This window comes from Pteropus vampyrus, unplaced genomic scaffold (assembly GCF_000151845.1).
Source record: "Pteropus vampyrus isolate Shadow unplaced genomic scaffold, Pvam_2.0 Scaffold45, whole genome shotgun sequence".
Classification (NCBI taxonomy): domain Eukaryota; kingdom Metazoa; phylum Chordata; class Mammalia; order Chiroptera; family Pteropodidae; genus Pteropus; species Pteropus vampyrus.
This window is the reverse complement of record NW_011888826.1, coordinates 3,205,301-3,230,097: the sequence shown is the minus strand read 5'-3', so window position 1 is coordinate 3,230,097 and position 24,797 is coordinate 3,205,301. Positions and strand designations below refer to the sequence as shown.

At 32.7% G+C, this 24,797-nt stretch overlaps 1 protein-coding gene across 9 annotated transcripts in view; it reads left to right on the top strand.

Annotated features, from left to right (window-relative positions):
• TMEM68 (transmembrane protein 68) overlaps window positions 1-24,797 on the top strand; it is a 40,300-nt gene that overhangs the window by 4,511 nt on the left and 10,992 nt on the right. Inside the window, exons 2-8 of one of the 9 annotated variants that reach the window (XR_002780046.1) lie at window positions 2,189-2,229; window positions 2,811-3,203; window positions 16,408-16,575; window positions 18,720-18,913; window positions 19,960-20,026; window positions 20,950-21,082; window positions 23,642-23,703. Coding sequence is in view for 8 of the 9 variants with exons in the window: in XM_011359165.2 (XP_011357467.1) it covers window positions 2,879-3,203; window positions 16,408-16,575; window positions 18,720-18,913; window positions 23,642-23,731 (777 nt within the window). In the remaining variant the exon portion in view is untranslated. The other 8 variants (XM_023530043.1, XM_023530042.1, XM_011359165.2 and 5 more) reach the window with 8 other exon arrangements.

The following is a 24,797-nucleotide window of genomic DNA, read 5'->3' as shown; positions in this document are numbered from 1 at the left end:
ATGGCTGTCCTGAAACTTAAGAGATTGTAGAATGAAGAGGTTCTACAGTACAGAGCTAGGTCCGGTAGGAAAAGTTACAGCGAGGTAAGTATAAGAAGATCTTTTTAGTAGTTTGATGGATGGTTTTGAAGATGAAATAGGAAATAGTATACTTTTTGAGTTTTCTGTTCTGGAAGGGTTTAAATTAAGATCAAGAATGACCATTTGTGGAATTTTTTGCTTGCAGCATTGGGGCACAGTTAAGGGACTACTAGATCTCATGAAGGTTTCTGTGTAACTTCTCTCACTGGATGTCTGCTTATGCACTGTTTCTCTTCCCTTTACTGTGTGTGTTAAATATGTATAATACAGTATATCAGAATATAATTGAGGATAAGAAGTGTAGTTCTATTATCAATTTTCATTGGGGGAAGTGCTAAAGAGGTTTTAAAATCACAAGATTTTATAATCCTATTAAAAATTAGAAATAAGACTAGATTATTAGAGGCAATTATATTAAGCAGTAAGGGTCAGCTCATCAAAATGATTGACTTTAAGGTCTAGGAAAAGCTTTTTAATGTATTTGAGAGACTATCATAAATTTTAATTTATTAACAATATTTGAAAGCTTTTTTCTTTTGAGATATAATTCACTATAACGTTCAACATTTTAAAATGTGCAACCAATGGTTTTCAGTATATTCACAAGGTTGTACAACCATCACGACTAATTCCAGAACATTTTCATTGCCCCCCAAAGACACCTCTGCTTCCATCAGCAGTCACTTCTCATTGGCCCCTCCCCCAGCCCCTGGCAACCACTAATCTTTCTGTCCTTGTGGATTAGTATATTCTGGGTATTTCATATAAATGGAATCATACAAAAATGTGGACTTTAGTGTCTGACTTTTTTTTTTAACTTAGTATAATGTTTTCAAGGTTCATGAATATTGTAGCACAAACTAATACTTCATTCTTTTTCATGGTTGAGTAGTACTCTATTACATGACATAGCGCTTTTTATTTGTCCATTCATTAGTAGATGGACATTTGGTTTGTTTCCACTTTTTGACTATTATGAATAATGCTGCTGTCAACATTTGTATACAAATTTTTGTGAGAATATATGTTTTCAGCCCTCTTGCCTATAGATAGACCTACGAGTAGAATTGCTGGGTCATATTTTAACTCTGTTTAGCTTTTTGAGGAGCTGCCAAACTGATTTCCACAGTGGCTGCACCATATTAGTTCCCACCAGCAATGTGTGACAGTTCTAATTTCTCCACGTCACCGTCAACATTTTTTGTTGTTGTTACTATTATTGTCATCCTAGTTGGGATAGCTCTGTTTAAAAAATAAAATGTTTCGCTGTATTGCATTCTAAATGCTCAAACATTGGTAAATTATAGTGGCTCGACTCTCTAGATGGATTGATTAGAATGTGAGGTAAATAAAGCCCCCGCTTCATGTGTACTATGTTCACTTCTATCACCTTGACAGGCCAGGTTTCTCACAAATAGGTGCTTAGGAAATTAGACTAATTCCTACATCTTTGGAAGAACAAGTGTGTGCCCTACTAATAAGCCAGTCAGCAAGATAATCTTGGCGTTAAACACAACATATAATTGCTTTTGTATTTCTGGCTCTCTCTCCTCCATCCCTTTCTTGTGTTTCCTACCTCATCCACAAAGGATTTGAGATCATTTTCATTAAGATTATGTTATGTGGAATAATGATAAACTATCTCTAAGAATAGAATCAGAACCAGAGAAAATAGGAATGGAAGAAGGAAATCTTATATAGGAGAACATGATCATAAGGGCTAATATAATTTTATCACTGAATTTCATGTTTGACCATCAGCTTATTATATGGCAAAGTTACTAAAAAGAGACATAGTTACACGTTAACTTCATACTTTTCCTTTAAGAAAACAAGATTTTTTTATACTTCTGAATTAAATGAAGTCTCAGGTGGGACTTTATATAGTAGAACTGAACAATGTATATAGCAGTGCCCTCACTAAAGTGTTGGTAGTGTGAAATATAATTTTTAATTGTGATACACTAGTGTGGGCTGTATTCATATTTGTCACACATTTGTGCATGTCTCTTGTTGTATATTTTATGGAAATTCTAATTCTAGGTATTAATGATTATCTTTTTTTTAAATCATGTTTTTTTCTTCAATTTTATACCATGTTTTCCAGAATACATTCAAGCCTGGGACAAGTTATCTAACTAACTTGTGGTAAGTTTTAGTGACTGGTTTAGAAAGTGACATTAAATAATTGTATGGTTATATTTTCAGTCATTTAAGATTAAAGAGAAATTTTAGTGACTATAAGATAAAAATGATATTAATAAATTTTTTATTACATAATACCAAAGAGCGGAGAGCTTTTCTGTAAATGTGATTAAAAAAGACAATATCCATAAATGTATGTCATAATTTCCTAAAAATTTGGATTACTTTTATTGAATCAGATATTGATGTTTCTTTTGTGAAGAAGTGTCATCTCAACATTACCTAATTTAAGATACAAACATTTGGTGTGATATACTTAAGATATAAGTCGGACTATTAAGATCAATCTGAAATTTTATCAGCTTTATTTTCCTCTCTCAATCTTAGCTTGTGAGTTATTTCAAAAGCTAAACCCAACACACTCTGTGAGCAGACAAACAAAACCTTGTAATTTTCACATTTAAATCTACAACAGTCTACTTGTTTTTGATATTAAGAAATGACTCCATGTAGTGTTTATGTAGATAAAATATTTAACTTTTTAGCTGTGGGAAGAATAACATGGGATTATTTTTCCCTTCTAGTGGCAAAATTGAAGACCTACATGACAATGAAGAAAGAGACTGAATCTGTCATTTTCACCTAAGGAAAAATGATAGACAAAAATCAAACCTGTGGTATAGGACAGGATTCCATGCCCTATATGACCTGTCTGATTCACTTATTTGAAGAATGGTTTGGCGTGGAGCAGTTGGAGGACTATTTGAATTTTGCAAACTATCTCTTGTGGGTTTTTACACCACTGATACTTTTAATACTTCCTTACTTTACTATTTTTCTTCTCTACCTTACTATTATTTTCTTACACATTTATAAGAGGAAGAATGTATTAAAAGAAGCCTATTCTCATAATTTATGGGATGGTGCAAGGAAGACTGTGGCAACTCTGTGGGATGGACATGCAGCAGTTTGGCACGGTAAGCAAGATTACTTGGATCTCCACGTGTTGCTGTTTATGTGTGTGGCACAGAAACTGTATCATCATTCCATTTTATTGATTGAGAAGATACTGAAAACATAATGGAAGGGATATTTACTATTTCTTGTTATCTGTTTTCATACATTGTGATATGTATATCTTTCTTAAAATGAGATTTTATATATTAATGTCCATTAAAAAAAAGTACTACACTATAGTGTAGACTTCTACTAAAAGCTAAAATATAAAAATTTTTATTTAAGACATCTGAAAGATTGAAAGACTTTAAAACCACATAGAAAACTGTTTTGAAAATACTTTAATTATTTAGCATTTATTTCCATTTTGTTCAAAATAAATTTGATTTTCGCAGTATAGAGGTTTTTAAAAAATGCATGTTAAATGTAACTTGTATATCAAAATATACCTTTTTTCAATATGATTTATTTCAGAGGTTATTATATATTTCTCAATAAATGAGATAGCAATAAATTTCTCTCCAGGATATTCATTCTTTTCTTTGTTATTTCAGAGAATGTGACGTTCTACATTTAATGACTGGTAGTTCTTCATTTGGCCATCGTGAAAATTGCCCTCTTGTGGCATATTTTCAAGGACTTGATATTTTTCTTTACCAATTTTTACCTTATTTGTTGCTCTCTCTTGTTTTGGACTATATGAAAATACAGAGAATTCAATAGGCTTGTAACAGATGTGCCTTCTGTATCATTTTGTTGAGCATCAGAGTGGTTCCACAGACGTGGAGGGAAGCACAGATTTTGAAATAGACGCTTGAGGTGGTGATCACATCATAAGGAATATAAATGTTGAATCACTATGTTGTACGCCTGAAACTAATATAATATTGTATGTCAACTATACCTTAATTAAAAAAAATAAGACACTTAAGGATATAGATCACTGAAGTATAGGGCTACTATTAGCAAAGATCACCAGTGACATGCTTATTAGGCTAATGTGTTGTCATTTTAATGCTACATACATTCTTACAAATCTTTTTTGAGCACTTAACTATGCCATACACTGTAAAATGCTTGGCATGCATTAATTATTTTAAACTTTATAATATAATAGACAGATTTTATGTATTACCTCCATTTTACAATTTTCCCATGAGGAAACAGGAACAGAGAGGTTGCTATTTGCCCAAAGCACACTAGGAAGCTAGGAAGAAGAGCCAGAATGCAGCTTCAGAAATCAGGCCCCAAGGCCTGTGCTTTTGTGATCTGTGTTGTGTGGTAAGTTTGTCCCAGGTTGGGGATTCAGGGTCAAAAGTAGTGGTATTCAGCAGGTTTGTAAACAGAAATCATGTCTTTGATGTATTGAATTCTTAATATTTACTCGTTTATACTAATGCTCTTGCTGGTCAATACACACTCATACTCTCCTCATAGTTGTTTTACTTGAAGCAAGATGATACTTTAGCATTCCATGTGTGCACATCTGCAGAGAATGCATCTATGTAGACTGCTATTGTGCACTGTCTTTAAAACAGTGATACAGAAATTCAGTGGCATTGTTTATAACACTCATTGGGAATATGTATCTCCATCTCACATATACAGCCCCTATATTTCAGATTAATATACATTGTAAGGAATTTTAATTTATTTATATTCTAAGAGACCTTGTTAGGATAAATTCAAGCACTAAATTTATTTTGTAGCAGAATGTATAATTTGAAGGCATTTTTATTATTTATTTATTGAGGTCTTTTAAAATATGCATTTATGACTCAGAGGAAGTAAAAAAAAAATATATATATAGCCTGTTTTAATGTTTTTTTATGATAGCATTTTATTAGGATAAATGGTACTTTTTAAAAAAAGATTTTCTTTACTCTGTTCTTTAGTGACATTTATCAAAGGCATTTGTGTGCATATTTGGATTTTGTATTGATGTCAAATCAGTTTGAATTCAAGCTCTTTAAAGAATCTTCAAAGGAATTTTTCAGCTAATATAAATGTTAGATTATGAAAAAAAGTATAAAATTTAAAAAAATAAAGGAGAAAATAGTCACCTAAAATTTACCTTGCAATTGAGTTCTGTTAAAATTGTGGTGTGTTTATCATTTTTTATGTGTGGGCAGACTAGTATTTTTCATGTCACTCAGCCTTTTTAGTGACTTCTAATGACTACATGGAACTCTGTAAATCCTATAACTAATTTAGTCAGTTACCTATTTAACTGTCATTTATTTATAATTGTTTACTATAAGTATCTGTATAAGAATCTATACATTGTTTTCTGATTTGAAGTTAAAATTTATCCTCATACTATATACAATGTAAATACACTCATTTTTCAGAAGATTTTCTGATTCTTATGTGCTGTACCACATAATGCTTATACTATCAAGAAACATTAATTTGATGTTTCTTTAAATACCTACATTTCTAGGTAGTTTGCTTGGTGATGATGGGTCAGTGAAGTCCCAATCGTCAAGTTACTTATAGCCTTTAAACTATAAAAATTTGACTTTTTTTTTTTTTCTTAAACATTCCTGGAAAATATGAATGGTAGTTTAAAAAGCTGGACTCTTAATATTTATTTTCCCTGAAAATTATTTTAGGACATCTGTAAAGGTAATCAGAACCATAACTTTCAGTTTAGGGAAGTAAGTAGTATTTTATTTGGCGGTTTTTAATTGTTTGTTTTATCTTATTTTATTGTGTGTATACATATTATTGTGATTTTGTTTTTGTTTTACAAAAGAATTTTCTTTATTTTCTGAAAATGATATTTATGCTTACCTAACACCAGCATAACTGGTTCACTTCACTGGCAATACAAAATTTTGGGAAAATGAACTGTTTTGATTAAATAGTCTTATCATATGACTATTATTTATATTATATGAGTAACTGATTTTTTTTTTTAAAGGACTATAATAGAAACTCAACTTACTTTTACTTTATATTATGATTTTTTAAAGACATAGTTATGTTTTATTCACTAAAAGGGTCTTATCAGTTAAACTATATGTATCAAAATTTTTATGGGAAAATCAAATTGTGGTATTAAGAAAATATCACCTCTCTATACACTTTACGTCCTCTGTCTTTCTTGCAGTGAAAGACTCCTCAGTCTGACTGCCTGAATTCAAACACAGGCTCTCCCCAGTGTCTGGCCGGGTGACCTTTGCAGGTTATCTGACATCTTTTGCCCCTTTCCCCTTTCTTTCTTTTCTCTTCCTTCTTTCTTTGCCCCTTACTCCCTTATTCCTCCTCCTTCCTTTTGCAACAATTATAATTTTTTAAACCTTCATTTTGAAAAAACCCAGAAAAGTTGCTAAAATAGTCCTGAGAGGTTCTGTATATTTTTCATCCAGCTTTCCCTAATGTTACATCTTATATAACCATTTCTCAAATTATCAAATTTATCAATGGTACAGTAGTATTTACTAAACTATAGATCTTATTGAAATCTTACCAGTTTTCTCAACAGTCTCTTTTTACCAGGATCCAAATATTGTATTTAATTGTATTTAATTGTTAAGTCTCCTCCAACCTATGATGGTTATTGAGTTTTGTGTTGTTTTTTTTTGGTCTTTTGACCTTCACTTTTTTAGAGAATACTGTTCAGTTATTTTATAGACTATCTCTCAATTTAGATCTAGTGTTTTTCATAAGTAGACTGAAGTTATGCATTTTTGACAATACCACAAAACATATGATGTGTATCTTCTCAAGTGCCTTCGATCAGAGTTTCATGATGTTGATATGTCTTATTACTGGTGACAGTAACTTTGAACATGTGCTTAAAGAGGTGTCTGCCAGGTTTCTCCACCATTAAGTTGCTTATTTTTTAATCGATAAATATCTTGGAACTACTTTAAAACTATGTACATAACCCTTCTCAAATGACATACTTAACTTTTCCTAAACCTTATTTTCCTTTTCTTTAAAATGGGTTGTTGTAAGGATTTAGTGAAATTTCGCGTAAAGTATTTAGCATAATTTCTATTACGTACTAAATGTTCAATACAGTCATGCACTGCTTAATGATGATATGTATATGTTGTGAGAAATACACTGCTAGGTGATTTCGTCATTGAGTGTACTTAGGCAAACCTAGATGGTATGGCCTACTACATCCCTAGGATATATCTATATGACAATGTAGCCTATTGTTCTTAGGCTACAATCCTGTACAGCAGGTTACTGTGTAAAACAACAATGAGATTAAATCAAGCACAAGAGAAAATGATGCAATTAAGAGACCTGATAAACACGAAATATATAAGGCTGCTGCCAGCGGAACATGGCATATTGTTTTACAGCAGACTTTTTCAATAAGTAGGGTATACTCTAAAATAATGATAAGAAGTTAGTATGGTAAACATATAAACCAGTAACTTATTCATTTATTATTATCAAGTATTATGTACTGTACGTAATTGCATGTGCCTAATTTTTATATGACTGGCAATGCAGTAGGTTTGTTTACACCAGCATCACCACAAACATGGGAATAATGTGTTGTGCTATGACATGATGACTACAGCGTCACTAGGCAATAGGAATTTTTCAGCTCCATTATAATCTTATGAGACGACCATCATATATGTGGTCTGTTGTTAACTGAAATGTCATTATGCGGCACATGTTTGTAAATGTTAGCTGTCATAATTATAGAGCATCTTTCTCTAATACTTTGGAAGGCCTTAAAATACATCACCTGTGTCTTGATCATTGTTAAGTTCAATTTAAAATAGTATATTCAGGGTCCCTAGTATTTTAAAATATAGTTTTATGCTATCCAATTTTTGCCTATTTTTCCTTGTTTAAGAAATGCATTTTGCCACATAGTGTACATATATGTGTGTACTGTTTCACGAAAAGTAAGTATATTTTGTAGATATGATTTGCTCTGTTTTCTAGTCTACTCTCTTTTATTTAAAAAGAAAAATGTTGGTCATAACTCACTAAAGTGATTTCACAGTTCACTAATAGGTTGTAACCAGCATTTGAGGTATCACAGGTGAAGGTTAGCATGGACATACCTGTAGTAGGAGCTGTGATATGGGGCAAAACACAGACTTTGAAGTTAGATGTGGGTTTTCCTCTGGTCTCACCACTGTGTGACCTTGAGTAGGTTATATGGACTTTACTCACTTAAGTTTCCTCATCAGTTTATGGTTTCTGTGAGGACTAAACAAGAACAGTTGTTATGGGCAAAAATAAAAGCACTATTCAGAGAGGAGGTAACTTTTGAATAAGGCTTTGATGAATGAGTAGGAAAACTGTTTGATTAAATATTTCACACCACTGCATTTAAAAACCAAATAAGATGGACAATTTTGTAGGAGAATAGAAATGATCAAAATTGATTCACAAAGAAGAGAGAAACAACAGAAAAGATCAATAATCAATTATGAAATTAATGGGAACAGAGGGCCAGGAGTCCACAAGTTATGCAAACTTTTAAGAAACAAGTAATGCCCATCTTACACTGTTTCAGTGTGTAGAAAAAAATGTGAGGCTACATTTATTTGGCAAGTCTAGGATACCTTGCTAAGGAAAGCACACCCAAAAAGGAGATTTGTAGGTCAGTCTCATAGAAAATAATTTTACAAAATTTAATATTTATGAAACAAATCTTAGCAAGTGATGACTGAGAAGTACTACCTTGACTAAGAAAGGGAATGTGTCAGAAATCTTCAACAAACATGATCCATAATGGAGAAGTAGAGAAGTATTAAAGGAATTCCAGGACAAGGGTGCTCTCGCCACTAGCATAACATTGTTTCGGAGGTCCCAGAAATAAGTATAAAGAATAGAAAAAAGGAGACACCGAAAGAACTGAGTGAATCAACTACAGACTTATCAGTACTAATAAGATTGATTAGCAAGAAAAATGGGCACAAAATTAGTAACCACTCACGCATACACCACTAATAATCATTTTAAAAAAGGAAAAGAAAAATTCTATGTAAGATTAAATCTAACAAAAAATGTAAGAACTTTATGGTGAAAGTGTATACAAAAGAGTTGTGGAAGCAGAAAATCTAAAAGTTAGAAATCTTTTTCCATTCAACAATGTATCTTGGAGATCTTGACAGGCATATGTAGTGATCATATTCTTCTTAATGGCTATAAAGTATTCCATAATAAATTCCTATTACAGTTAAGATGTCACTGTATAGGCCACACATTATAGTCACTTTATAGGCCACACTCCTAGTTCATTTAATTCTGATTTTTTATGCAACTTCTAAAATTCATATAGAAGAGTAAATAAGCAAGAATAATACCAAAGCAAATTTGAAAAAAACAAAAGAAGTATTTTCTTTATTGTATCAAAAACATTAACATCTTTAATAATTAAAATTTGGGTATTGGTTTAGGGAGAGGATTATCGCAAATAGACTAAACAGGTTAAAAAGTCCAGAAACGTGAATTTAGTAAATGATAAAGTAGTTTTCCAGATCAGCAGGAAAAGACAAACTCTATTCATAAAAGACAACTAAAAGATGTGTGAGAAGATGGGTCACATTAGCACAAGTCATTTATGACAGAAAGTAATAAATTAGTATAAAATGAATCCAACTTAAAAATGGACCAAACTTATGATTGGGAAACAAATGGCCAATAATTATAACATGCATAAGCCGGCTAGTAATTAGGAAAATGTAAATTAAAACAATATTGAGATACATTTTTACCCAAAAGATTGGCAAAAATTATAAAATTTGATAACATTAAAGGATGAGAATGGAGAAATGGGAACTCCCATTCAATGCATGTGAGAAAGTATTGTAGTACAGCCAGTCAGGAGGACAATTTGGCGGTATCATCATTTAAAATGGGAGTATTGTATGACCAACAGTTGCCCTTCTTAGTATCTGTTATAGTGATATAGTCACATGTTCAGACAACAAGGATGCATATAAGGGATGTTCATTGCAGTGATATTTGTGAAAAATTGGAAACAATCCAGTTGTCCCTGAATAGAAATGGCTCAATTAACTGTGATAGGAATTTATTATGGAATACTTTATAGCCATTAAGAAGAATATGATCACTATATATGCCTGTCAAGATCTCCAAGATACATTGTAGAACAGAAAAAGTAAGATTCATAACTTTAAATAGTAGGATAGCATTTATGTTAACATATATGAGTACTAAATAAAACGTAGGGTGTATTCAGGCCTAGAAGATGAATCATGTGGGTGAGAAGTATGTTGAATGATGAACCTGGAAAGCAAGACTTGAACCTAGATTTTGAAGGACCTTGAATGCTATGCTCAGGCATTTGGACTTTATTTTATAGATAGTTTAGTTTATTTGCTTTCTCAAGGAAGACCCAAAAGGATGCATTGTTAATTTACCATAGTGTGTAGGTAAATATCATTAAATTTAATTTTTAATAGCATTCTTTTGAGTCCATTTGAAATATTACCAAGTAGTTTATTCCTTTAATACTAGAATCACAGCACACTCAATTTAATCTGTTTGGTGAAGATATAATTTAAAATGAATTTCCTGAACTAAAATTTATACTGAAATCTTACTGTTTGAATGCTTGTTTCTTAGCAAACCAAACAGGGATAAAAACTTAAGGAAGAAACTAACAGTTTCAGATTTTCATTCCTTAGATGTCCCTTTTGTCTCACATGTGAGTGGCAGTGCTTCTTGGGACTGCTGTTCTATGGAGGCAATATGGCTGTAGGAACTTCCTTTTCTGCTGTAGCCACTGGAAATTTCCTTTTTATCTTCCTTTTTCTTTGAACTTAATTCTACTCTTGACTTCTGAATGCTTTCTTCTTTTTCTTCTCTTGCTTTTGCCCTTCCTTCCTTCCTTCCTTCCTTCCTTCCTTCCATCCGTCCTTCCTTCGAGAAAGATTTCCAAAACAATTGTATGGTGTTTCTTTTATGACATGAAAAAATAACAAAACATCTTAAGTTTATACATTTGTATTTTTTCTCTTTTATTGAGGTATAATTGACATATAACATTAGTTTCAGGTATACAACAGTGATTTAATATTTGTATATATGGGAAATTATCACCACAGTAAGTGCAGTTAACATGCATCACCATATATAGTTACAAAAATTTTTTTATAATGAGGACTTTTAAGAGTTACTCTCTTAGAAGCTTTCAAATATGCAATGCAGAATTATTTTCTATAGTCACTATTCTGTATATTAAGTCCTCATGACTTATTTATTTAATAACTGAAATTCGTATCTTCTACCCCCTTTACTAATTTCACACCGCCCCCCTGCCTCTGGCAACCACCATTCTGTTCTCTGTATCTATGAGCTTGGTTTTGTTTGTTTATTTTTAAAATTCCACATATAAGAGATTATATAATGTTTGTTTTTCTCTGACTTATTTCATTTGGCATAATACCCTCTAGGTACATTCATGTTGTTGCAGATGGCAAGATTTAATTTTTTATGGCTGAATAGTATCTCATTGTGTGTGTGTGCATGTGCATGTGTGTACCATATCTTCTTTATTCATTCATTCATCAATGTATGTAGATTGTTTCCATATCTCGGCCATTGTAAATAATGCTGCAGTGCATTACTGCACATGGGGTGCATATATCTTTTCAAATTGGTGTTTTCCTTTTCTTCAGATAAATGCCTGGAAGTGGAATTGCTTTTAGTTTTTCACCATTTAGTATGTTAGCTGTGGGCTTTTCACATGTGGCCTTTATTATGTCGAGGTACATTCCCTCTACATACTCTTGGTTGAAAGTTTTGTCGTAAATGGATGTGGAATTTTGTTAAATGCTTTTTCAGCATTTGTAGAGATGATCATATGATTTTTATTCTTCATTTTGATAATGTGGTTTGTTATGTTGATTCGCGAATGTTGAACCATTCTTGCATCTCTGGAATAAGTCCCACTTGATCGTGGTATATGATCCTTTTAACGTTGTTGAATTCAGTTTGCTAATATTTTGTTGGGGTTTTTTCCATCTATGTTCCTTAGGGATATTGGCTTGTAATTTTTTTTTCCTTGTGTCTTTGATATTGAAATCAGGGTAATTTTTGCCTGGTAACATGAGTTCTGAAGGGTTTCTTCCTCTTTTTTTTTTTTTTGGGAAGAGTTTGAAAAGAATTGGTATTCTTTGAGTGTTTGGTAGAATGCACCGGTGAAGCTGTCTAGTCTTAGAGGTTTTTGATTACAGATTCAGAGTTATTACTATTCAGATTTTCTGTTTCTTTCTGATTTAGCCTTAGAAGGTTTTAAGTTTCTTGGGCTTTATCCATTTCTTACAGGTAGTCCAGTTCGTTGACGTATAATTGTTCATAGTAGTCTCTAATGATTGTATTTCTGAGGTATCAGTTGAGAGGTAGCCTCTTTCATTTATGATTGTATTTATTTGAGCCCTTTTTTCTTGGTGAGTCTGGCTAAAGTTTTGTTAATTTTGTTTATCTTTTCAAAGAACCAAATCTTGGTTTTATTGATCTTTTCTATTGTCTTGTTAGTGTCTACTTCATTTATCTCCACTCTGATCTTTGCTATTTCTTTCCTCTTACTAACTTTAGGCTTCCCTTGAGGTATAAAGTTAGATTATTTGAAATTTTTCTGGTTTCTCGAGGTAGGCATTTATTGCTATGAACTTCCTTCTTAGACTTCTTTTGCCGCATTCCATGTTTTGGTGTGTTGCATTTCCATTTTCATTTGTCTCAAGCTATCTTTTTATTTTTCTTGATTTCTTCATGGACCCGTTGGTTATTCAGTAGGCTTTTTTCTTTTTGCCAGAATCAGCAGAGGTCGTGGCCTGACAATGGTGAGATGAGAAGGAAAAGTAGCTCTTATGACTAGAAACATGATCACATTTCATCTGCTCTCCAGAGTATCAGTTCCCAACTCCTGTGATAAAATACCCAAAGTATTTTCCTGAAACATAAGTGGATCTTACTTAAATCTTTTATAATCCCCACAATCCACCAATAGCACAGGGTCACTGTAAGAAATGTCTTGGTGTTTGGTAGCAGAGGACCTAGGCAGATTAATCTCTAGCTGGAGGAGGAAAAAAAAAATGTATGGCCAGGAAGCCAACCTTGAACTAGGGTTAAGTTAGAAGGAAGCCTCCAGAGATCATTCCCAGCCCTATCTCCACCACCCTTTTTATCTTGTCGTTTGCTTCGCTTGCTGAAACCCTTGTTCCTGCCTATGGTGACTTGGAATAGGGTTTACAATGTGGCAGGAAGAACAGGTAAAGAATGGCACGAGTCTCTAATTTTATTTATATTACCAGAGAGGTGTTTTCTTGATATCCAGTTCAAATCTCTGATCACAATTTTTCGCCCAGAATGTAGTAGTTAGATTCAATTATATCATTTTTGTTATTAAATAAAATAGGAATTTCTAAAGAATAATTTGTGAATTAAATAGTTTTTTTTTAATTGACAGCATTTTTAAATTATCCACATGTATATAGCAGTTTAAATGGTGTTTTATTTTGCATCAGGTCATGAGTTAAGTTTTTCCTATTTTTAGCAATGAATTATTATATAGACTGTTAAATTTTACTCTAGGTTGTGTTATTTTATAGGGAAGTTTTAACTTATTCGATGTCTCCTACCCCTGCCCTTTTCATCTACTCCCCTTTATCTGTTCATTTTCTTACCCCTTTCATAACCTGCTTGTAGTGAGTAGAATCTTGTACTCTTTAGCAATTACTCGATATCAAATTTACACAGAAGGGTCCAGATTGTTTTTAGGAGCTAGCAGATTCAATAAAGTGTTCGTGATGTTTCAGAGATGTGCGATTTCTTGGATAACCTTAACAATCAAAAATAGTTTTAAATTCTAATGTTGTTTATGTTAGAACCTGAAGTTTCTTTTTATCTTATAGATTCTACGATTCTCTGATCTTACAGAAAAGTCTCTGATCTTCTACGATTTTTCGATAGAAGGCAATATTATTTTTTATTTGTAGTCTTTTAAAAAGTTAATATTCCAAGTATTATACAAATAACTTATTTTTCTAAATCATGTGAGTGTAAGTGCCTACATTACCTTCTCTTTAACACTTTTAGTGTATATTTCCTACAAGCAAAAATATTCTATTTAACATCAATAAAACCATTAAAATCAGAGAATTAACATTGATTATTATTAACATTTAACCCTTAGATCTCATGCAAGTTTGTAGCTTTTTTGTTTGACTCATTGCTTTGTTTTATAATTTCCTTCTATCTACTGAAATTTCTAATATGATTATGTATCCACTTTTCTCACTAGATCTTTTAACAGTTACTGTCCGATAATTTAAACATATTTTAAAGTTACTGTCCGATAATTTAAACATTTGGGTCTGGTTCTCTTGATGATGGATACTTTTTTTCTTGCCGTTTTGTATGTTCCATAAATTTTTCTAATGAATTCTGGGCATTGTTTATAAAAGAACAGTAGAGAATGAGGTAAATAGAATTTGTCACTGGAAATTGTCCTTTTTCTGTTAAACCGTTAGTGAGTGGGGTGAGGTTAATTCAATCTACTCAGCAATTGAACTGGGTCGGATTTTATTGTAGCTATAGTTACCTTCAGTTCAGCGCTTTCAAATCCTACTACTAACTGTACATATATATGTAGAGCCAAGAGTGCCAGCGGATTTTTGTCGATGTTCCCATTGCAGCTTCAGTCCTATATACCTGTGCTACAGAGGGGCTCTCCCCGTGCTCCTGCCTCTCCCCCAGGGAAAGGTTGCCTTTGCTTGCAACTCCATGTGTGGCTTGTGGCAAGGGTACAGGTGGCGGGGGCACTCCGTGATCCTCCTGGTTCAGCCAGAATCTTCCACAAGCCCTCTGTGCCCGGATCCAAGCATGATGCTCTCTTAGTGCTCCACACTCTCCCGTGTGGCAGGGAGACTGTGCTGTGTGTAGGTGGTTTGGGTTTGGGAGCAAGTTTCCTGCCTTTCTCCCAGTGGTAGCAGATCTCTGGTTTATGTCATTTCAGCGGCCTGGGCCTGCCCTATACCTCCCAGTGGCAGATGTTTTGGCTTCTCCCCTCCTGTAGTAATAGTGGAGTTTTGCCTGAGTCGGGGGTGGGGCTAGGCAGGAGAGAGGAGTGGGGAAATGGTGCTCTGTCCTTCCCAGCATCAGATGCCTTTTGTGTACATTTCTTCCTTAGAATGGGGTGGAGGGGGTTTCTGCACCTTTCCCAGTGTCAGTTTACTTTTACAAGAGAAGTTTCCAGGAAGTGAGTGGGGTTTTGGTCTCTGTACCATTATCAGGGGCTCTCTTGGGTCTCTTGCTTGCCCTGCCCCTAATGTTTCTTGAGAGCACCATCTGAGGCTTGTGCAGCAATGCTGGTGAGTAGGTGTGGACTCTGTATCTGTGGTGCCAAGGGACTCTACACTCAGTGCTCTCCCACATTTGCCCTTTTAAGTATTTGTTAATATTTCAGTTTTCTTTGCCCTACCTTTATGGCACCTACCACTTCCTCCCATACTCACTTTTTTCTCTCATTAGCGGGGCTTGTCACCTTTTGGAGCTCAGTTCACCTGATTGAGAGGTTGACCTGAGCTTTCTGACATGCTGCTTTTTCTTGTTCTTAGTGTGGGAGTGAAGCTCTCTTACAGCTGCAGAGTTTATTGTAGTTTTCTCCTGCTCTGTATTTGCAGCCGCCTTCAACACTGAGAAACCTGGCTCACATTATCCTTAATATATAGACTTGTTTGGTCAATTCCCCTTTAGTAACCAGTCGCCCACCACTGCCGTCATCCCTCGCCACTCACGGATACCATCTTACCCCACTCGGGTGGTGACACCCTGTACCAGGCCACTTACCTGTCTGGATGCTGTGCTCAGTTCACTCAGGCTCTGACGTCCATACTTGCCCCATCCTTGGCTCCCCTCCTTTTCCCATGCAGGCCTCAGCACCCTGTTCTAGGCTTTTCTGTGAGGGTGCTCTCATGACGGTGCTTGGCCTTTGACTGCCCACTCCAGGCCTCCCTGTGTGGCTGCCGTTCTCATGCTGCCTGGGCTCCAGCATTCTGAGCCACCCCTCCACACTGCGCCTACTTCGCTGTGGCCCACTTAATGGCTCAGAACTGATTGTCAAGGAGGGAAGGCGGGGGAAAGAGGAAGGGAAACAGGAAGGCTCAACATTTTGTAAGAAAGACTGTGTTTCTGAGTTAGTAACTATTCTTTAGTATAAATAACTAATAAATATATTTTAAGTATTTGTGTTTTGTCTAACAGGTTATGAAGTTCATGGAATGGAAAAAATACCAGAAGAAGGACCAGCACTTATAATTTTTTATCATGGAGCTATTCCAATAGATTTTTACTACTTCATGGCTAAAATTTTTATCCATAAAGGCAGAACTTGCCGAGTGGTAGCTGATCACTTTGTCTTTAAAATTCCAGGTAAATTTTCACTGTTGTGATATAAAAATGTTTAATTAACACAGTCAAATTATGTGATAGTTTATATTTTGGGGCTCTTGAGTGTTATTTGGAAAAGATTTTTGCCTTTTTAGGTAACACACTTGGAACTCCAGTTTGGGAGCATCTAATTATCCTGCTTAGCTAATATGTAAATATAAAAACATTATGGCCAAAATATTATGTTTTTTTTTTTTTTATTAACAGGTAATTAGTTGAAATTTTTTGAAGTTAAATCCTGTACTTTCATTTTAAAAAATAAATTATAACTTTTGCCAATTTATATATTGGTATAAAGAGTCTATTTTGTCTCATGTTTGACTTGGCTGGTAATTACTCTTAAGATTGAGGACTAAATTCTTTTTAATCTGTTCATAAAGGCTTTGTACCTTTTTAAAAAGATTGATTAACCAAATAGTTTCAAACACAATACAGTTTTAAAATAAATCATTCTAAAATAACGTCATTGAGCTTAAATCTTATTTTCTTCTGTCACTAAGTCACCAGAAGCAAGCCAAAAGTTTATAGTTTTGTACTCTGGAATAATAAAACAAAAGCCACCCATCAACCAGACAAACACGAAGCAGTGAATTAAATAACAATCTACTCAGAATCTTTCATAGACATGGTTAATGTTTTGGATATTCTTATGTCACTAAAAAGTCATTTGTATTTTGGTTATAAACTAAATTAGCTATAAGAGGTTTTTGTTTCGAAAGTAATATTATCACTTTATAATGAATTTGGAAACTAGAGGAAAGAAGATCATTGTAATTTTACTACTCTAACATAACCAGTCAGCATTTTGATTTATTTTACTTCATTTTTAATTTGCATACTTTCACATTATGCAGATGATTTTGTTTTTTAAATAAAATTAATGTTAGCATTAATATTTTATCATGTTTTATAAAGAAGTTGTTTTTTAAATTAAGAACAGTTTTAAAATATTTACACCTACTTTTCTCGTATGGAACATTAGGTTGCTTCCATTTTTTTTCTTTTTATGCATAATAGAATGTGAATATTTTTATTTAGCATTTGGCTTTAAAAAATTTTTCCTACTTCATGATCTTTATGGTCTTATAATTTATGAAACCTCCCTTATTCATTGATTGTGAGAATGCATCAAGTTAAATCATTGAGCTTTTAATGAAATGTAGAATGAAAATTATTTCAACCTTAATATTTCTAACCTTGCTTCAGATCCTAAAACCTGTAAGAAGTTTGGTTAGTCTACATAGTTTTCACTGCTCATTTCCATATTTCCCATTTTCAAGGAATAAAGTATACTAACATTAGTCCTCTAAAGTTCCAATTTAGGAATTGGTTAAAATATTTAGTTACTTGACAGGATTATTTTTTTCATTTATAAACAGTTGTAGTTTGAAAAAACAATATAATATTAAGACCTGGAATGAACTGCTCCTGAATCTTGCACTCACTTTACTAAAAGCTTTTAATGATTTTGTTGTTATTATTTATTTAAAAATTTTAATTGCGGAATTATCATCATCTAACTTTTAATTTCAGTAGATTTGATTACGGCTTGCCAATTTTAATAGGGCTGATCATAGTCAGATTTAAATTCTCTTGAGTGATTCTCTTTTTATAGGGTTAATGGAAGATTATATTTGTGATTGCTGATGGGCTACCATTTCTGATTTCTCTGATAAATACTGTAGACAGTGTTTAGCTGTGAGATTCAGTGAAAAGAACTTTGGACTAGACATACTGGACTGGAATCTGCCCTGCCATTTGCTAGGTCTGTGACTTTGAGTAAGCTACTTACTTTCTGAGCCAACTTTTCCTCATCTATAAAATGAGGATAAGAATCTTTGTTTTCCAAGGTTTTTGTAAGTTAAAAGTTTAGATATGTAAAGTAGCCAGAGTAGCAGGTGATTACTAAGGAGATCATCAATATTAGTTGATCAATAAGACATAGCTATTGCTTTTCCAGCAATATTAATCTTATGTTAACCTTAAGAGTTCTTATTTTAAAAAGTGAAAAAGAATTTACTGATTTAAGTATAGATAGTAAATTATGTAGATTGTGAAGATGTTTGTTCTTAAAGACTTAGACAAGAAGTTCTTAAGATATATTTTCATGCTGATGTTTCTTACAGGGTTTAGTCTATTACTTGATGTATTTTGTGCTCTACATGGACCAAGAGAAAAATGTGTTGAAATTCTGAGGAGCGGTCACTTGTTAGCTATTTCGCCAGGTGGAGTTCGAGAAGCCCTTATCAGCGATGAGACCTACAACATTATATGGGGTAATCGTAAAGGCTTCGCTCAGGTTGCAATTGATGCAAAAGTGGTGAGTTGTATAAAACTATTTATTAAAGTAAAGCTAGGTTGAATTTACAATAAATGCTTAAACAGTGAAACAAAGTATATAAAAATTTAGATACTATCATTGCAGTATTTTAAAAATTAGTGTATATAGCTCTTGTAACAATAGAGAAATGTTCCTTTTAGATAGGAAGCCATCTAAAATAAATTAATCTGGAAATTTGGCAAATATCCAGAAAAATTTTATTTTACATTTCAAACTCCAGCTTATATTAATTAGATTTATAAAATTCTTTATATTCCTTCAGTTACACATTTTTTTCATAAGTAGTCGTCCACTTCTATGTATTTTAATCCTTTTGAGTTGGAATATTTGAGTTGGAATTGAGTTGCAATATTTCAGCGATAGGTGTTGGTTGGTTTCATTGCAATTCTTTTATCTGTAACTATTTATATAACAGTAGAACTCAAATAATATATGACTCCTATCATTTTTTTTATCAGCAAATGTGATCAACTATCTAATCATATGACTAAAGATGAGAAATAGACATGGTGTAATTTAGGTCTTTTTGAAAGACTTTACAAATGAATTTGTCAATAATATTAAGTGTTCCTCTGGGATTCACTGTAGACTGTAGACTGAAGAAGGTGAATGCCATTTTGTCCTTTTCTTTTGCTTTGGAGAGTATTTCTCAGCCCTTTGATCTCCATAATGTACTTTATCTTATGAAACACTTATTATTACTTATGGAATGTTTATTCTTTGTTTTGTTTGTTTTCATTTTAGATTGTCTATCAGAAAAAGAAATCGTAGTATCTTTGACAAGGTGGTGTTCTTTTTCCAGGCCAATTAGTTAGAGACAGCTGCCAGTACTTTCACACTGAAGTTTTTTGTGTGTCCATTGATGCCACATAAAGAGACCAGTCTGCAGCCTTAACTTGCCTGTTCATCTTGCAAATACAGACTTGTTGATTACAAAGAAAAAAAATTATGGATGATGATTCATTCTAACCCAAGACCAGTATTTGAAGAAGAATGGAAATTTTCTCTTTATTTTTTAATTGCAGAGTTACCATAAAATACGATGAATTGAGCTCTGTTCTTCCCTTACATATGTGTATGTAACTCTGAGAAGTAAGTTATTGCTGTAGTACTTTAATAGTGTGGTCCTAATGTGAAGGTTAATGTACTTGCCAAAGTGCTTAATAATAGACAGTGTAAAAATTTAAACATTACTGTCCTAAAGTAGGTTATAAGCTCTCTGAGGACAAGGCCATCTTTATATTCTGAGTCGTTGGTACAATGACTAGAACCTAGTAGGCTATTCGTATTTGTCGAATGAAATTGATTTTTTAACAGTGTTAAACACTACTGGAAGGGAGGCTTTGAATTGAATTTTATGTTAATAGTATTAGTGATATAGAAAATTAATTTATAGTACATTTTATTTTCCAGAAAGTCTTAAGTACTGATGTAGAAAACAAAATTTTGGGCTATAAGACTAATATCTAATATTAAAGGATATACGCACAATTGTACAAAATTAAGGGGAATCAACGGAATGTATTTTAAAGCAATGGTAAAAGCTAAAATCTAGTCAGAGATAGTCTAACTTTCATGTTTATATTTTGAGAGAATTATTTCTCCTAAGGTTTAAGATAAAAATAACATACATAGATTTGGAATTATATAAATTGATCATGGGATTCTTTATCCTTAAGTTTACAGTTTTAAGGAACATTGCCTGGAATAAGGCCTGAAAGAAATTATGTAGAGAAAGGAACTCTTATTCCAATCCTTGAAAGCATTTCTAGATAATTAGTTAAGATAATCTAGATAATGTAGATAAGGTTTTTATACAAACCTTGAAAAAATTTAATATACAGGTTTTCAACTTTATAAACCAATAAAAATGTTTAACATTGCTGATTTACAAAATAGCATTGTAAGTTTGACAGATCTTGTACCTCCCCAACCTTTTGAGTGCTTTTAAAGGCTTTATGTTGGTACTGCTATACAGTAAGTGGGTGACATATGTAATTATTCCAATGTTGCAGATGAGGAAACTCAGACACAGAGAGATGAAGGGATGGAGGGATCAGGTCATACAGCAAGGCAGAAGCAGAGCAGAGCACACAGTTCAGGACTGCAGGCAACTGGCACTGTTGCCATCGCTGACTGCATTTCACAGTGAGTCTGCTGACATTGAGATTAGAGGGGCCTTCCAGATACGTGAGGGAAATCTTCCAGTCACGTAGTGCCCCGTCTGGATTACCCCATCTGGATAACCCCTTCATAGGCTTCACAGAGTTTCATAAACTTAGAGTAAATGTTTAAGACTGTTGTTGCAGGCTTAACTATATTTAAATGGTGACATAGTAACAAATTAGAGTGAAAAATCTAGATCGTTAATGCAAGTTCACAAAATATTGGTAGAAAATATTAAGGTTCACTTGAAAGTTATAGCTTTTTGATATAATATAAATTATTTTTTGAACTTCTGAGAATTAAAACTTCGATAAGAATTTTAGGTAACTTTATATCTAAATAAGTTGAGGAAAAAATAGCGCATTTTCTTTAGTTGGAAAACAAATAATGTAAAAAAATAGTATTTGTTTAAATAAAATTGTTTATATATTTTATATCAATCTATAAAAAACCTTTGAGATAGGATAATTATTGTCTCCATTTTAACATGAAGAACTAAGACAGATATGGTAAGTAAATTTATTCAGTGGTTCCCACTTTTTTAGTGGCAGTTAAGACTCTAAACCCATGTTAAGTGATTCTCCAAGAATAATTTTAATAAAATGCACATTCTCTCTTGTACACATGTGTGCACACATACCTACAGAGACACATATATGCATGTAAACAGAGTTTAATACTCGGCTACTTATGCAAAGACCTTTTATACAAAGTGTGCACAAGGAAAGGAATGAATAAGTGTACTACAGCATCAAGTTGTAAAAAGGAAATGCTTGTAACTTTGACTACAGCTTGAATGCAAATTTAGAAACAGTGTGCCCAAAATATAGCCTGGAATACTGAGCCTGCTAGAGTAAGCTTTCTCCTGTTTAGTAGGTTCTAGAAATGTCCAGCTTCTGGAGAGTTCGCTATTTAAAGGACAGTATGTAACCTGAAGAGTCATTATATAGTGTGTACTGCAGTATAAACTTTGGAGTTCATGCAAGTCAGATATAAACCCAGTAGTGCTGATCTGAGAAGGCGAGCTAGTATATATGTGAGCTGAAAAGTTTCTATTCCTTCTTGGGTGTTTTCAGTTCTCAACTCTAATGTTATAACTACTTAAAACATTAGGATTTCAGCTGTCATTTTATTTTACAAATTAGTTGTGGTTTCCTAGATCATAATCTGAAGTTTTTACAAAAGCGTCAATGTACTTTGCCTTCAATGTTTGCTTTATGAGTTAACACCATCGAATTTTAAGTTCTTCATCTGACTGCTTTTCTTTACCTGACATCTCTTTTTTCTAACTGGTTTTAAGATTGCTGCTGCCTATTTCTGACCCTTTGTATTCAGAGAATATGAACTAATTCATTAGACACATTGTTGTGTTTATTCATGCCTTCCTTACTTCATTCATCACACTTTCTTTTAGCACCTGGTCTATTCCTGGCAGTGTTCTGGGTGCTGGGAATATAGCAGTGAAAACAATGTCTGTGTGATTAGGAGCCTTCCTTCTCGGGGAGGGGAGAGATATAATAAATAAGTGATCAGTTTCTTTTATATAAGGTAATAAGTTTTATGAAGAAAGGTACACCTATAGTCTCTCCTTCAGTCCACCACATTTTACTGTTTTCCAAAACTGAGTAGGAATAGCTTTTTAAATATTAGCTTATTAAAATACCTTAAATCCTGCTTACGAAGGCAGGTAATTCTGTATTAAGCAAATGCTGATGGTAGATTATAAGTAAAGTGACACTCACCCCCCTCCCCCAATTTTATCTATTCTAAATCATCATTTAATTTGGTATATTTTTTGGGTTTAAAGTGTTCACTTTTTAATCTACTTCAGTTTTACTGTCATAACCTCCTTACATGATCTTTTGCTACTTAATATATTGTTTTTTGACATATAGTTACAATCTCCATTTGAGAAATTAATTATTGATATTTGTGGAAAAATAAAAACCATGACCTTGTGAGCAGAAATACTTTAAAACTAATGACATGAATAATTCTTTAACATATATACTTTTCCTTTTTTTTGTAAGTCTTACACTTACTTTTCATTGATTTCGAACAATTTAACATTTAATAAGCTCACAAAAAGATGTTTTACTAATTCCATGACAGCATCTTGCTAAAACCTTTCATTTAAATTTATATAAATTTCCCAGTAGAGAGAATCTCTGTCTTGTAGCTTTTTCTTCAGCGAGCATACTATTCAGTAGCCCACTAAAACCAATTTAATTTTCCACATTCATTTTATTTATGAAATTAATGATTATTATAATTTTTGAGTATCAAGTGTTTATGTGGAATGATAGGAAAGTTGATAAATGAAGTATTATATGCTACCACTAGAGGGTAGTGTTTCCAATTTATATTTCTACAGATCAAGTTTAGTCTGATAAATCACAGCAGTGAAAAAAGTATACCTTTATTTTAAAAATACCTTGTTTTCATAATCTTAAATGGGCTCTCAAAAGTTTACATTAGTGACTCAATGGAGGCATTGAATGGATTAATATATTTACTTTTTAATTCAAATTCTCTCTTTAGCCCATTATTCCTATGTTTACACAAAATATTCGAGAAGGATTTAGATCACTTGGAGGAACAAGTAAGTTCTGGTTCATATGGTTTTTCTAATTATAATGTGGTATTTGTAATGTAATATTTTAAATATTTGGGCTTTTGAACCCTAGAAAGGTTCAAAATTTAGATGTTTTTCTATTTAGATATTTTTCTATATAAAGTCTAAATGATAACTGGTTCTGAGTAATGGCAGTTATTAGATGTAGGTTTTTGTTAAATCTCATATACTTATTTGTTATGGGCCTTTTAATATTATAGAGTAAATTATCTAATTTACTATATTAAAACATGTTGAAGATTAGGACAGATTTACATATAACCTTGTCTTCCTGATTCACCCCTGAAGAAGTTACAGCTTTAAAAATGGATAACAGTATATGATATTGAATTACGATGAACAACCTAAGGAGACATAATTTTCCTTAGTTTATTTCTGTTACTTCTTTTATTTGTTTTAAAAATATTTTGAGCTATGGTACACACATTGACATTGAAAAGTTCTTTTTACCAACCTTTAATTTATTGGTAACAAAATAAGCTCTAAATCTAGTTATAGGAGTGATAACAATTAGATGTGCTTTACTTTGCAATATCTGTTGTTTTGTTTTAAAATTTTCATAGTTTGTTTTTATGCCCTATGTTTTATATATTATATTTGGTTGATTATATTTTATACGCTTAGTACTATGTTGTTAGTGTTTCTATCTCCATACAAATCCCCTCTTAAAGAACTTTAAATCTGTTGCTTCTTTTATGTCCAATGTTGCTGTATCATTGAAATTCCATTATGTTTTTTAGGTCTTTTTTTTTTTTTTTTTCAAATTTAAAATGGAAAGGCAAGTTGATGTGATGTTTAACTTTTGTTGTGGAGTTATTTTGATTTTCTGTCAGATCATTTCTTCAGAATAAGTTGCACAGCAGAAATTATTCCTAATTTTTGTCTTTTTAAACTGCAAAGTGGTTTTAAAGTACTTTTTGACTGCTTTTGAAGCTTTTTTTCACTTTACTAGTTGATGAACTAAAAAATTAGTGTCCAGTGATTTTTTTTTTTTTGAGTATTACTTTGGATCTTATGGTGTATTCTGTGTTTGCATATTTAAACAGTGTTTTAAACTTCCAG